General features: G+C 33.0%; 1 protein-coding gene across 5 annotated transcripts in view; it reads left to right on the top strand.

The window, feature by feature from the left end:
- The window catches only part of LOC117171991 (voltage-dependent T-type calcium channel subunit alpha-1G-like), a 206,904-nt gene that overhangs the window by 76,386 nt on the left and 116,427 nt on the right, over positions 1–14,091 (top strand). For all 5 annotated transcript variants that reach the window (XM_033359708.1, XM_033359704.1, XM_033359707.1 and 2 more), the window contains 2 exons: positions 1,295–1,556; positions 3,782–3,912. In XM_033359708.1, the coding sequence (XP_033215599.1) occupies positions 1,295–1,556; positions 3,782–3,912 (393 nt within the window). The remainder of the gene's footprint in view (positions 1–1,294; positions 1,557–3,781; positions 3,913–14,091) is intronic.

Raw genomic sequence — 14,091 nt, 5'->3', positions numbered from 1 at the left:
TCGATGTAGCACACATTTGCTACTGGGAAAATATGCTTCCAGAGCTTTACGTGTAGTTCAATAAATTTCTGTTAATTCCGGTTAGGTGAGGTCAGGTTCTGTGGGGCAAAGTTATGTTAAATAAGTTGATATCAGGCAAGGGTTGATGCTTCACAGTTGTCGACATGTTTTTGAAGTGAAAATATGCATCACTGGCATTATTTTGAAATTTATTTGCCTCAGTGCATGATTTTTCGTCTTTTTTGAGGTTATGGCTCAACCATGACGTGGTGGGTGATTTTTGATACCGAATTTGAATTCAGCGCCCCAAAACCAATAGGAATACGTATGTCTTGTTACCAGATCCGCACACTTTTTTGCATGGCTGTGAAATTATACAAAAACATTTCACCCTGAATCAATCAATGTTATTAAAGTTAACCGGAAATAATCACTTAAGTACTAAAAATCACGGTGCTAAGTAATATCCAAGCTATAATTTTCCGCTTTCTTTATTTGCAGCTACGTATGATGTCATGGGAAAATAGAACCCTTAATTTTCCGAATTGTGCAATAAAGAACTTTATACATTTTTGAACTGAGTTGAACATTCTTGCGTTACGTTAAGAGTAAATGATTAGCACTTATAAGGCCTCTTTTTAGTTTTTGAAAGGTATAACTGGCAGGTGACATTATGGCCACAAAATCCAATGGTTCACTTTGAAACAATTTTCTATTGAATTTCGCGATAGGTTTAGTGGCCCTGATTTTCTACAACTGTAATACTCCTCGACGATTCTGCATGAAATGCAACCTTCTCCATTTGAAAACTAAGGGTAAGCTTTAATGAGTTTGTCTATATAAAATTTATTTCCTAACCTTTTTGTACCCAATAAACAAATAACAATTAGTTGTTTTCCGTTTAGAAATCAAGTCTAAACGTTATTCAGCGTACAAGTGAGATACACCCGTCCTTCAACTTTCTTCTCTCTTAATTACAAAATTATCCTCGTATACATTTTTCAATAAAACAATTTTCTATTATAGATTGTGTCTAACAATTTATTTACTGGTATACTCATCTCCTAGTTATAATCTTTCCCAAATTTGATACAGTCAAGAAAATTAGGGAAGTGCGAATATACGGATGCATTTAGGACGTACCAGTCGCAAGTTACTTCTGATTTATGTTTTTGGAGACTTATTTCTGTTTTATAGAAAGAGAAATACTAAGCTGTTTTTGGAATGTGTTATATTTGGGTTAACAATAAGAAAACTTAAGTAAATAAAAGTATGAAATAAACTTTTTTTCCAGAATTGCACGAACCTCCTTACTACAGCAATTATTCAAAGCAGAGACTTTTCGTTCATACCGTTGTGACATCAAAATACTTCGATCTAGCAATAGCTGCGGTGATTGGTTTAAATGTCGTTACTATGGCATTGGAGTTTTATATGATGCCCAAGGCGCTAACATATGCTTTAAAAATTTTCAACTACTTCTTTACAGCTGTATTTATATTGGAATCAATTATGAAGCTTATAGCAATTGGATTACACTTATATTTGAAAGACAAGTAAGTGATGAATGTGACCTTTTTATCTGGTTTTGTTTATTTCCAAAAGATTAAGGATCCTGATCAATTTCTTGCAGTATTCGTCTATTATAGCATGCGTAATTTTGTAAGCGTTCAAACTCGACATATATAACTCTTCGTTACTAAATAATACCACAGGTAAAATTTGGGCAAGTAATGAACAAAAAAACTTTCTTTTTCGAAAATAATAACACCTCAAGCATTCCCGTGTACCTATTGACCTAAAGTAAGTCACAGAAAAGGGGAAAAAATGTTGACCCAGTGGGCACAAAATTTGACGACGTGTTTACGATATCGTTACGACATCTTTACGACAACTTTACGACATCCTCTGCCCATGTCGTTTCGGTGACTTTGCGATGTCGTAAAGACATCGTCAGATCATACGACTTATTTATGATATCGTAAAGACACCTTAACGCGATGGACATATGATTTTGTAGAGTTATCGTGTAGATGTCGTAACGATGTCGTAAAGACGTCGCCAAACTTTGTGCTCACTGGGGATGTACATTTCTTATTCTCATAGATTCATGTAACGCGCATGCATGCATGAAAACTCTGTGGCGCCAGAAACATCCGATACATTGGCGCTTTTTGCAATAGATGTTGCGAAAGCCACCAGCGAACTTCTTACGAACAGCATACGTACGCGAAACGCTTTCCCAGCCACTGCAAGAGCAACCCGTAGATAACTGAGTCAGTTTCAATTTTAAGTTCCTCTCACTTTAAAATTCTACAACCTTCACATTCTATTTCTCGGACGTGGATAATTTTTTTATTGTAATTTTTTGGGCTAAATTTAGAAACACTTTGGCTTGGAAGTCAGCCTTTGTTTTGTCTTTAAATTGGTGATTTCGATTTTGCAGAATAATTTTTCACTCTGCTGAAAAATTTCGATTTTGTTGGTTATCTAGTTTTATACTGCAGCCCTCCCTGAAGAAGTGAACTGCAATGTTCACGAAACGTTGGCGAAATTCGTAGTTTTTGACACGATTGGAACCCGAAATATCTTTTTTTATTAAAATGAATAATCGTTAAAACATTGAATCTATCATAAATGATACCTCATTTATCTACATGTATATTCACGGTTTTGTATGTAGATTCCTCATAATGACCATTTATTCTTACTTGTGCGAGAACACTTCTTTATTTTTGTTTTACATCCAAAAGTGAGTTTTCAATTTGTACTTCCAGTATACCGATAATGTTTTTACATAGATAATACATACATAATTATATACATAAATACATCATTTTTTCAGAAAAACCATTCATGCATATAACTATCAGTTTATACTTCTAGATTAGACCAAATAATAGTTTTTGAGATTATGTCGTTGAAATTCAGATTTTAAATTAAAAATGAAACAAAATTTTTTATCTTTACTTTCGACTGAAAATTTTCACCAACAATATCAAACCTACCATATTATACCATCTCCAAACAAGCGAAAGATATATTTTTACTGCAAATATTTATAACGTCGGAGAACGCTTTACGACGAAATTGTCTTTTATTTTCATTATTTTGATTTCCACAGTTTAAGTTTCCTCTTACAAAGTATATGCTGAACAACTCTCATAATGCCCATCTAAAAAAAAATTTTCGGCGAAATTTCGAGTCTCGTGTGTCCCTTCCATCCTCAAATCTCCACTCTGTACTTTAGCATCTCACTGACTACACTAAAGCCTTGACTATATATTCTCTCACCTTCTGGTGGTCCTCGAAACTTCTGTTTCCGCTGTTTTACACTGGTGTATTACTTTACTAATGCGCTCCATCCTCTCTTTCACTGAAGGCTCACTTCCTCCTCCTGCTTCAAACCAAAATACTATACAGCAATATTCCTACATTAAATCTACAATGGCGCAATTTATTTTTCATTTGTACTTTATTATGCGTTTTCTCTTTTTAAAACAGACCAACTTACCCTTACTCACACACACACATTGTCAGGTGTTTCACTCAGGCATAATGTTCAAACGCTTTTATCATCAGATGCATTCTAGTAAAAACTCGTCGCTTACGTACGCTGAACAGTATTAGTTTTAATTTTTTCTAGTAGGCTTAGCGCGTACGCATACATTTTTGAAAGTTAAAGCCGCTTAACGCGGAAAACTACTTGCTCTTGGAAAAAAAAAATTAGGGTCAATAAAAATATTTTAAATCGGTTAATCTTTGCATATTTATCTTTTAGGTGGAATCAGCTCGACGTAGGAATTGTAATTTTGTCAGTAGTGGGAATTGTGCTGGAGGAAGTTGAGTCCAAAGTTATTCCTATTAATCCTACCATAATTCGTGTAATGCGAGTTCTACGCATAGCTAGAGGTTAGTCCCATACATCAATTTTTATCTCACACAACTATTTTCAAAATAGCAAATACTATTGAATATTTTCAAGAATTTTAATCGAACCATTTATTACAAACTGTTGAAAATGCCTAATATGCGAGAAGCAGATGCTTGGAAGGTCATTCAATAGAGGTACGTCAGGCTGAAAAAGAAACTTTTTTGTATAGACAAAAAGAGGAGAACACAACAAATATTGAGAATGTTTATAAGTGTGGCATACCTTTGCTTTAAGCTTTTTTACACTATCTTATGATAAAAAGACTTCAGAAAACATTTCGCTTTACTAGGAATACGTACCAATGAGAATTGAATTTTACGCTGAGCCTTTTCCTGGCCACTCTTGGACCCCGAAATCGCTTTCGCGTTTAATCAGAGTGAAGAGTTTTGGACCGCTATATCATGCCTCAGTGTTTTGCTTGTTTATTTACTTGGTACGTTTTGTAGGCAATGATTGTGGTCGCCCTCAATAATCGCATCCCCTGGCCCTTTTAGTTTTGCGCGTCGCCCTTAGCGGTGCAGAATAAGATGCACATCGAGCTCGTCGGCTTTCGACATCTTGAGAGGGGGCGGGGATTATTATAGCCCTTTTCTTTAGAAAGATTTAGCTTCCAGTTTATACGCCTTCACTGTTGACTCATTTGATTCTCAGCTAATCCACCCCTTATTGGTAGGCGTCGTCCTCGGTAAAAGGGACGCTTGTCTCTTTTAACACATCACATTTCAGCACTGTAAGGGGATATCATGTTTCGTTAAACCTCATTCAATTCTTAACTGATTCTCCAGTGGTGACATCGTTCTTCTTGCTCCTCTTTTTTTTTAAAGCAAAGAACTTTCTAGTAGTATCCCGCTTCAATGCCCCAATTGTGTTCTCAGCAGAGTACCAGAGTCACAACCTTGTCTGGCGTGGTGTTATAGCCGGGCTACTCTTGGACCGCCTCTCTAGACTCCGCCCATCGGTCACACATGGAAAAGGGTTGTTTAGTGTTGTAAACAGCTTCAGCTGTACAGTAAATCCACTTTGATGTGGTTTTTTAAATTTTGTGTAGGTGTGCGTAAAAAATCCCATGTACACTCGGGAACTCGGTAAGATAAAAATATGTGTAGTACTTATGCAATAATCGAAGCTTGTGACAAGGTGTATTTTACCTTTCACATTGAAAATAATTAACTCCTTCCTTCGGCCTTGTGAGGTTACAAAAATCAAAAATAGTCAGAGTTACCACATTTTTCATTTCACGCGCGTCTAAGCTCGGAGCGACATACAGTGAGAGGAAATTCACTTTTTTCGTTCAAAAATGTCCAGAGCCTTCAATTTTTGTCCGATTTTTATTTTATTTTTTTTTATTGAAGTTTATTTAATTCTGAAGAGCTTGACGCACTGAAATCGTGTCTCTTCTACTTGTTTATTAATAATTTGTTCACTAAATGTATGGAAAAACTGAAATTTTTTACATAACAATTTTTTATAATAAATAACTAATTAGGTAAATTTTATATTGTCTGAAATAAATGTTTAGGGACTCATAAAATACAAATAATTTGCTCATTAGTATATTTATTTGTTATAAACAAATTTTATGAACAAATTAGCAAATAGTCTTATTATCGGTAAAAAAATGTTCTATTTACTAAAAATGCTTTATATTAATGTAGGAATGCTATATAAAAACAAGAATAATTTAAAATTTTATAATAACCATTGTTATAAACAGTTCTTATGGCAAAGTATTACAATTTCAGATTTTTTCAAATCATAATTTTCTCCAATAGCCAGAACGACTTCAGGTATTTCTTAAAATAATAAATATTTAATAATATTTGATAAAATATAACAATTTAAATTTTTATAAACATATTAGATAAACAGATTCAAAATTTTGGTCCTTTCGCATAGAAATTTTTTCACAAAAATATTAGAAAAGTTAACAATAACAATTGTTATAAATAATTCTCGTGATAAAATATTAAAATTTAAGGTTTTGTCAAATCTTAATTTTCTTTAATCGCTAGAATGGCTACTAATATTTCTGAAAAATATATCTTTTATAATATTTAGTAAAATATAACAATTTAAATCTTTATAAACAATTTAGATAAACAAATTCAAAATTTTGTCAATTTCACGTATAAAAATAATCTGGTTCCTTCAAATGAATAATTTAGAAATGGAATTCTTTGCCGTAACCATGGACTAAGAGTTTTCTTTTTACAGCTGTATTCTTTTCTGCATTATATTATATTTGTTTTCATTATTTGTTTCGTTTTCTAATTCCGGGATTTTGTGTTAATAATAGATGTAAGTAATATATTATTTTAGGCAATTGTAAAAACATGTCTTGTGTTTAATCTTTGTGTAATAAATGGTGTTCCATTAAGACAAAATAATGGATACATTAAAAGTTCTCAAAAAGACCCTATCCAATTTTTTTATTTCTAGTTCCAATGGAGGTTCAGAAGATTTGGGGCAGTATTTAAAAAGAGAATTTAATTTAAGCGATAAACAACTGGAAAAGGTTAAAGCAAATTGAATCATGATTTTATCCAGATTCGATTAAGGTAACGGAAAATGGTTTTACAATCAGTTTAAAATCTTTATTATACTCGTATCATACGATATCTCGAATTTTTAAAAATCGTGATATTTTTCTTCCATTTACGGATAAAAGGAAATCTCATAACTTGAAGTGAACTGGGAAATTCGGTTGTGATGGTTTTTCAAGCCTAAGCACATACAAGCAAAAGAAACATGATCCAGATATGGTGGATAATAGTATCTTCATGGTTTCAATGGCACCACTGCGACTTCACTTACAGAATTTGGTCAATTCAGTAGTATGGTAAAATCCTAATTCATCGTCAACATCATATTGAAGGCCAATACTATAGATTTCGCAAAAGAAACCCCAGAAAAAACCAATTCAGTCATATCATCACTTCAAAAAGAAATCGATAAAATGAAGCCCACAATGATAAAGAACGATTCCGGTACTTTTGTGATAAAAACTGATATGATGTTTACGATGCTCGACCAAAAAGTTTGCCAGGCTCTTTCTGGAACTTTGTCATCTATGACTTGCTTCATTTGTCAAGCTACACTTAAAGAGATGAACATGACGGGAATACTGCAAGAAGGTTTTCTGCAAACTCTGAAATAACAGCAGAAATTAGAGGGATAGACTTGGAGTTAGTGGAAATATTTGCGTAAATTCTGCATAAATTAACAAGTACAGAGCCGACTGACTTGGAAATATTTTGAAATATATACCATGGAAACCGCAAAAATGGATAAATCAGAAGCATTCTAAGAAAAATTAAAAAAAATTTTTTCAGTTTTTGAATTCACTCCGGCATCCAGGTTGGTCAGGTATTGGTATCCAGAGTTGGGCCGACAATGGCAGCCCAGCCTTGGCCGCCAAGCGCATGACACAGTTACCATTCCGTTATTGACGCGATAATGGCAGTCGAGCTTCGGCAATATTTTTGCCGACTATGGTCCAATGTTGGGCCGTACGTGACTTCGCACTTGGGTACGTTTATACCCTTCGTACTACATACCTGTAACTGTCCATAAGATATTATATTTTATGGAGCTGATGTCATGAAACATTTTCCATTACCAATTGGACAGTTTTCCGAAGAGGCAGGTGAAGGTCGGAAGAAAGACTACAGGAATATGCGAGAGTTCAATTCACGCAAGTTTTCTCGTATTGCTACTAACACTGATTCAGCACACAAACTGTTAGTGAATTCGGACCAATGTATCAGTTACGAAAGAAGAAATATTTCAAAATTCTAAAATTTATGAAAAAGCACCTGTTTTTCTGCATTCATTGCCAATCCCGTTTTCTGATATGAATCTCTGTAAACTTAGGGGTTTGCCTATCAAGTCGGTGGGTTATTGTCAAAAGATTTTATATTAAGTGAATCTTAGCATGTAGTGTTATGATTCATTCTCAATCTAGTGCGATTGAAACTCCGACTTTTTCTAAGTGAAACTGGCAAAATTTGGAATTTGTTTATCTAAATTGTCTATAAAGATTTAAGTTGTTATATTTTCCTAAATATTATAAAAAATACATTTTTCAGGAATATTAGTAGCCATTCTAGCGATTAAGAAAAATAAAATTTGATAAAACCTTAAATTTGAATATTTTATCAAGAGAATTATTTACAACAATTTTTATTGTTAACTTTTCTAATATTTTTGTGACTAGCAGTCATTCATCCAATAGCTTAAAACAATTCCGGTGCAAAAACAAAAAAATTTCTATGCGGAAAGACCAAAATTTTGAATTCGTTCATCTAATTTGTTTATAAAAATTTGACCTGTTGTATTTGATCAAATATTATTAAATATTTATTATTTTAAGAAATACCTGAAGTCGTTCTGGCGATTGGAGGAAATAATAATTTGAAAAAATCTGAAATTTTAATATTTTGCCATAAGAATTGTTTACAACAATGGTCATTATAAATTTTTAAATTATTCTTGTAATTATAAACCATTTCTACATCAATATGAAGCTCTTTTAGTGAACAGAATTTTTTTTACCGATAATAAGACTATTTGCTAGTTTGTTCATAAAATTTGTTTATAACAAATTAATTGCTTAATGAGCAAATTATTTGTATTCTATTAGTCCCTAAACATTCATTTAAGACAATATAAAGTTTACCTGATCAGATATTAAAGAGTAAAAAATTGTTATGTAAAAAATTTCAGTTTTTCCATACTTTTAGTAGAAAAATTATTAATAAACAAGTAGAAGAGACAAATGTTCAGAGCGTCAAGCTCTTTATAATTTACTGAACATTAATTTTTAAAAATAAAATAAAATATCGGACAAAAATTGAAGGCTCTGGAAATTTTTGAACGAAAAAAGTGCATTTCCTCCCATTGTGCGAAGCGAGGCAAGAAAAGTTTAACTATACGGTCTCTGCCCCGGAAGTGGCAAAATGGCGCCATGAAATGGCGCAAAGTATCGTATTCGCAACACTCTTCCGTACAAGATGAAAGACCAAATTGAAATCCAGGCGCCATAAATGGCTTCGGAGGTCGAAGCGACCGTAAGGAACGCACCCATTGGCTGCCTCGCACCATGTACCTACGAATCTTAGCGCTCTCCGTTGTGCGCCCTGTCACATTCGCACCGAGTCTCCCGCGAAATACAAGTACCATACAATCGGTGATTTTACCATTTATTATTATTAATACTGTAGAATAGAGAAACGCTTGTAAGGATTTTCAATAATAGAATTAATTTTATTTGAGATTTGAATAGTAAAAGATATTTAAGGATCAATAAGGTATGTGTCGTTTTTATTTTTCGTGAAGGCCTTGGCGGGATATATTGTTGCAATTATAAGAGGACCTCGTAAAAGCTTTCTCCTTCCTCTAAATGCTCTGTGGGGATGTTTTTGTATAATGAGGGAAACGTGAATACAAACTTAGCGGTTCTCTTATTACAGAAAAAAAGGAAAGAAAAGTGATTTAGGATCTAGAGAAACATGAAGTAATTCTTCGTGCTTCTCAAATCTCAAAATATTAAGCGCTTAAAATGAGTTATCGCGACTTTGACACATGGTAGGCCATGATGTAAAAACAACGTAAGGGGATAACCACGCTATCGTAGTGATATTTGGGTATTTTCTTGTGTTATAGCTTCCGTTTACATTCAGGCGTTAGGAAAGTTTGTTCTGATTGTGTGTTTCGAAATTAAATCAAGACAAGATGTACGCTCTAAGTTAAAGTTTATTATCGTTACCAAGTTTCTTCTAGTTATTACACGTTCTTTAATAAATCACGTATTTCTTTTCTGACCTGCGGCTGAACTCATTTATTTACGTTAGAAAGTACCCAACCCCCGGAAATTTCCATGGTTTTCCTTATTTTAGTATTTCAGAATTTCGCAAAAGGAATGATGAAAATTGAGCATGTAAAATGGGATAGTGATTATTGAAAGTGTGACTAGCCTCTGCAGTACCAGGATTATAACCGTTAATTATCGCTAGTGGCTGCCGTCCTAGGCTTCCGGTCCTTAAGAATCTTCTCATATTATTTGCATTTAGTTGAGTTTATAAATTTTATCCGACCCTGAAAAGTTGGGCCGTTGTAGAGGGTGATTTTAACGGGCATAACTTATCCTCACAAGCTGTAGCTTCTGATGCCGTGAAATATGCACTTATGACCCGTATGGCTCCTTTCCTTTACACCGCAGACATTTTTCTACGACGTGATTTAACAGGGAATGAACTCGCTTATACTAAAGCTAGGTAGAGCAAAATGAAATGGATAGTAGTCATCTACAGCAGTCCTAATTTGCTCCCAGAATGTTAGCTTTACTTCAATATTTATGCCAAGATACCGTAACCACTTGGCAACCTCATTCTAGTGACCAGAACAATCCTGTCTTTCACCTGCTTTTTCTTTTTGCCTACTCTCCTGAACCATAATTTGCGTTTTCAAAGCCTGATGATGTCAACCCACCTTACCAAGTTGCACGCATTTTTGACATTGACCATAAGTATAATGTACACAATATTTTATCTGTTATTGCCTTCCCGTCGATGGTTGATCTTCCCTTCCTAAAGCCATACTGGTTTCTGGCTATACCACTGGTTGCGTCCATTGCTGCTTTGAGTATAGCTCTTAAGATATTTTCATATAATTTTCCCGCTATACCCAGGATTAATAGTTGACGATACAACACTGTTGTCACGGGCCGACCCAGTGGGAGGAAATGCACTTTTTTCATTCAAAAATGTTCACAGCCTTAAATTTTTGTCCTATTTTTAATTTTGTTTTAAATTATAGTTCATATAATTCTAAAGAGCTTGACACTCTAAACTTTTGTCTCCTCCATTTTTTTATTAATTATTTTTCGACCCAACGTATAGAAAAACTGAAATTTTGTTCATACCAATTTTTTACGCTTTAATAAGTGATTAGGAAAACTATGTATTTTCCTAAATGTATGTTTAGGGACTCTTAGAATATAAATAATTTGTTTATTATTTCATTTATTTGTTACAAACAAATTTTATGAACGAATTGGCAAATAAGCCCAAAATAATTCAGGTATTTCTTAAAATAATAGATATTTGATAATACATGATCAAATATAAACAAATTGTTTTTCTCTGAAAATGATTTGAGCTATTGTTCGAATGATTGCTAGTCACTATAATATTAGAAAAGTTAACAATAACCACTGTTATTAATAATTCTTGTGACAAAATACTCAAACTTAAGGTTTTAATAAATTTAGATTTCCATCATTGGCCAGAGAGGGTACAGATATTTCTGAAAATGATATATCATCGTTATTGTTTGGTAAAATGTAACAACCTGATTATTTATAAGCAAATAGAATTGAAAATTTCAAATTTCATCAGCTTTGCGCAGCAAAGATTTGGTTCCTTCAAATGAAAAATTGAGAAATAGAATTCTTTCTCGTAGCCACGGTATCCAGTATGTTTTGTTTTAATAACTTTCAGTCGTTTTAATATTCTCTTTCAGAAATATGCGCATTGGACTAAGAGGTTTGCTTTTCAAAGTTTTATTTTTTTCTGCATTATATCATATTTGTTTTCTTTATTTTTTTCCTTTTATAATTCTGAGATTTTCTGTTAATAATAGATATAAATACTAAATAATGTTATACAATTGTAGAACAATTTGTTATATTTAATATTTTTCCAAGAATTGGTCTTCCATTAAGACCAATTGGATACTTTAGAAGTTCTCGAAAAGAGCCTGTCCGATTTTTTTGATTTCTAATTCCAATTGAGGCGTCGAAAATTTGCGCAGTATTTAAGAGAGAATTTAATTTAAGTGATAAACAATCGGAAAAGGAGGTTGAAAGCAAATTCAATCATGATTTTATCTCTTATTTAAAAATCAAATGGCAGAGTTAAGCATTTATTAAAGCTTGTTTCGACAACAAGTTTGCAGGTTAGTTGAACATATATTTTATTGTGGAATTTCAACCTGAAAGTAATGACAAATGCGAAGGAAATGAATGACTTTTTCATGCTCGCTAAATCCTTGTGATAGAAAGAAAGTATCAGAATTCATTATTATTTAAGTTGCGATATTTCTCTAAATATTATCTAGGAAACATTTTTAGAAATAATCGTAGCCATTAAGCAAAGCAGGAAAATTCAATGGGATAAAACCTTAAATTTGAATATTTAGTCACGATCATTATTTATAAACATGGTTATTGTTAACTTCACAAATATTTTTGCGTCCAGCCGTTATTCGCCAAACAGCTTAAAACATTTCCAGTGCAAAAAAATTCTTTCTATGCGAAAGGGTGACATTTTTAAAAATGTTTATACAAATTTAAATTGTTATATTTTATCAAATATTAAGAAATATTTATTATATCAGGGAATACCTAAAGTCGTTCTGGCGATTGAAGGAAATTATAATTTTACAAAATATTAAATTTTAATAGCTTCCCACAAGAATTGTTTATAAAAATGGTTACTATACACTTTTCCATTAGTTTCGTAATTAAATGCCATTGGTACATTAGTTTGAAGCACTTTCAGCAGACGGAACTTTCGTTTTATCGATAATAAGACTATTTGCTAATTTGAATAATTCGCCTTTCATAACTTTGTTGGAGAAGAAGTTTCGAATGAAGAAGGCAATTGAGTCAAAAACCCACAATTTTTTGTCAAGATGTGCGACGTTTCGTTGGCATGGGTTCGCCAACCTCATCAGGCCTGACGTTGTTGAACCCATGCCAACGAAACGTCGCACATCTTAACAAAAAATGGTGAGTTTTTTACTCATTTGCCTTCTTCATTCGAAACTTCTTCTCCAATATTTGCTAATTTGTTCATAAAATTTGTTAATAGCAAATAAATGGAATAATAAACCAATTATTTGTATTCCATGAGTCCCTAAACATTTATTTAAGACAATATCAAACTTAGCTAATCAGCTATTAAAGCATAAAAAATTGTTATGTACGAAATTTCGGTTTGTCCAAATTTTTAGTCCAAAAATTATTAATAAATAAACAGAGGAGACAAAAGTTCCTAGCGTCAAGCTCTTCAGAATTTAATGAACCTGATAGCGTCCTAAGGAATGCAATGAGTCAATAGTGAGATAAATTCAAGCATAAACGAGTCGATTAAGTCCTCGTCGCTATCTGGCTCCGAGGTGCAGTAGACAGCATGCTTGTGTACAAAACAGCAGATGCCTTGGTCTAGATCCTCTTTCGTAGTCAATTTGAATTAACTACCGATTTTTTGTGGTTCTTTGGATACATCTAGTGAATAGATTAAGTAAAGTTGAGGAAATGTGAAATAAAATGTTTTTCTTTTCTATTTGTTTTTCTGATATTTTCTTTTTTTACCGTCGGTGTAGCGGTAATTCGCTATAAATGGAGCTCAACGTTGCGCCATTATCTTTGCTTTCCTTAGAGTGACAGAAAATAACGATCATACAATATTATGGAATGTAACTTTCTACTAAATTTTGTATATTTACAAGTATTACGATTTTGCAAATTTTCATGAAAATCGAATGACCATTAGCAGATCCTGGCATATAGTATTTCTTGGGCTATTTCCAGCAAAGTTTCAGGATAATTTATAAAGACAGCTACTGAATCAAGGCTATTCATTTCGGGAACACATGTTCCGCCTGCACCTGCATTTCTTCTCTAGAGCGCGAGTAATGGCAGATGCTCGTGGCTTTCACTCCTCTAGTGGTGTCACGTAGCCCCGTAGAAACTAAATATCTATAAGTGTGCTGGGGGGTGACTAACTACTAAATATAAAATTTTATTAACAACCAGAGTTTTAGTTATTTCATTTTATTACAGTATTTCAATATTTATTTTCAATAAACGCAATTGAAAATAAACGTTTACAAAGTGTTTCTCTGATGTACATTATTGAATATTTAATGATTACAGTTTTGGTTAACTGATCGTTTTTAAAGGCTGACAATATATTAACATTATGCACAAGGCAGAAAGGTGAGTTATAGAACCAAAATATGAGGATATAAAAGTTAAAAACTTATTCTTTTCAATTTTATTAACCTAATAACATAGTAATATCTGCCTACATGACACATGATTCGCATATTTCCGGTGCATGATCTCGTACAGGGGCGGCCCTAGAAAAATA

The sequence above is a fragment of the Belonocnema kinseyi genome, chromosome 4, assembly GCF_010883055.1.
Source record: "Belonocnema kinseyi isolate 2016_QV_RU_SX_M_011 chromosome 4, B_treatae_v1, whole genome shotgun sequence".
Taxonomy (NCBI): Eukaryota; Metazoa; Arthropoda; class Insecta; order Hymenoptera; family Cynipidae; genus Belonocnema; species Belonocnema kinseyi.
The sequence above is the reverse complement of the archived record's forward strand: the minus strand, read 5'-3'. Positions and strand labels throughout refer to the sequence as shown.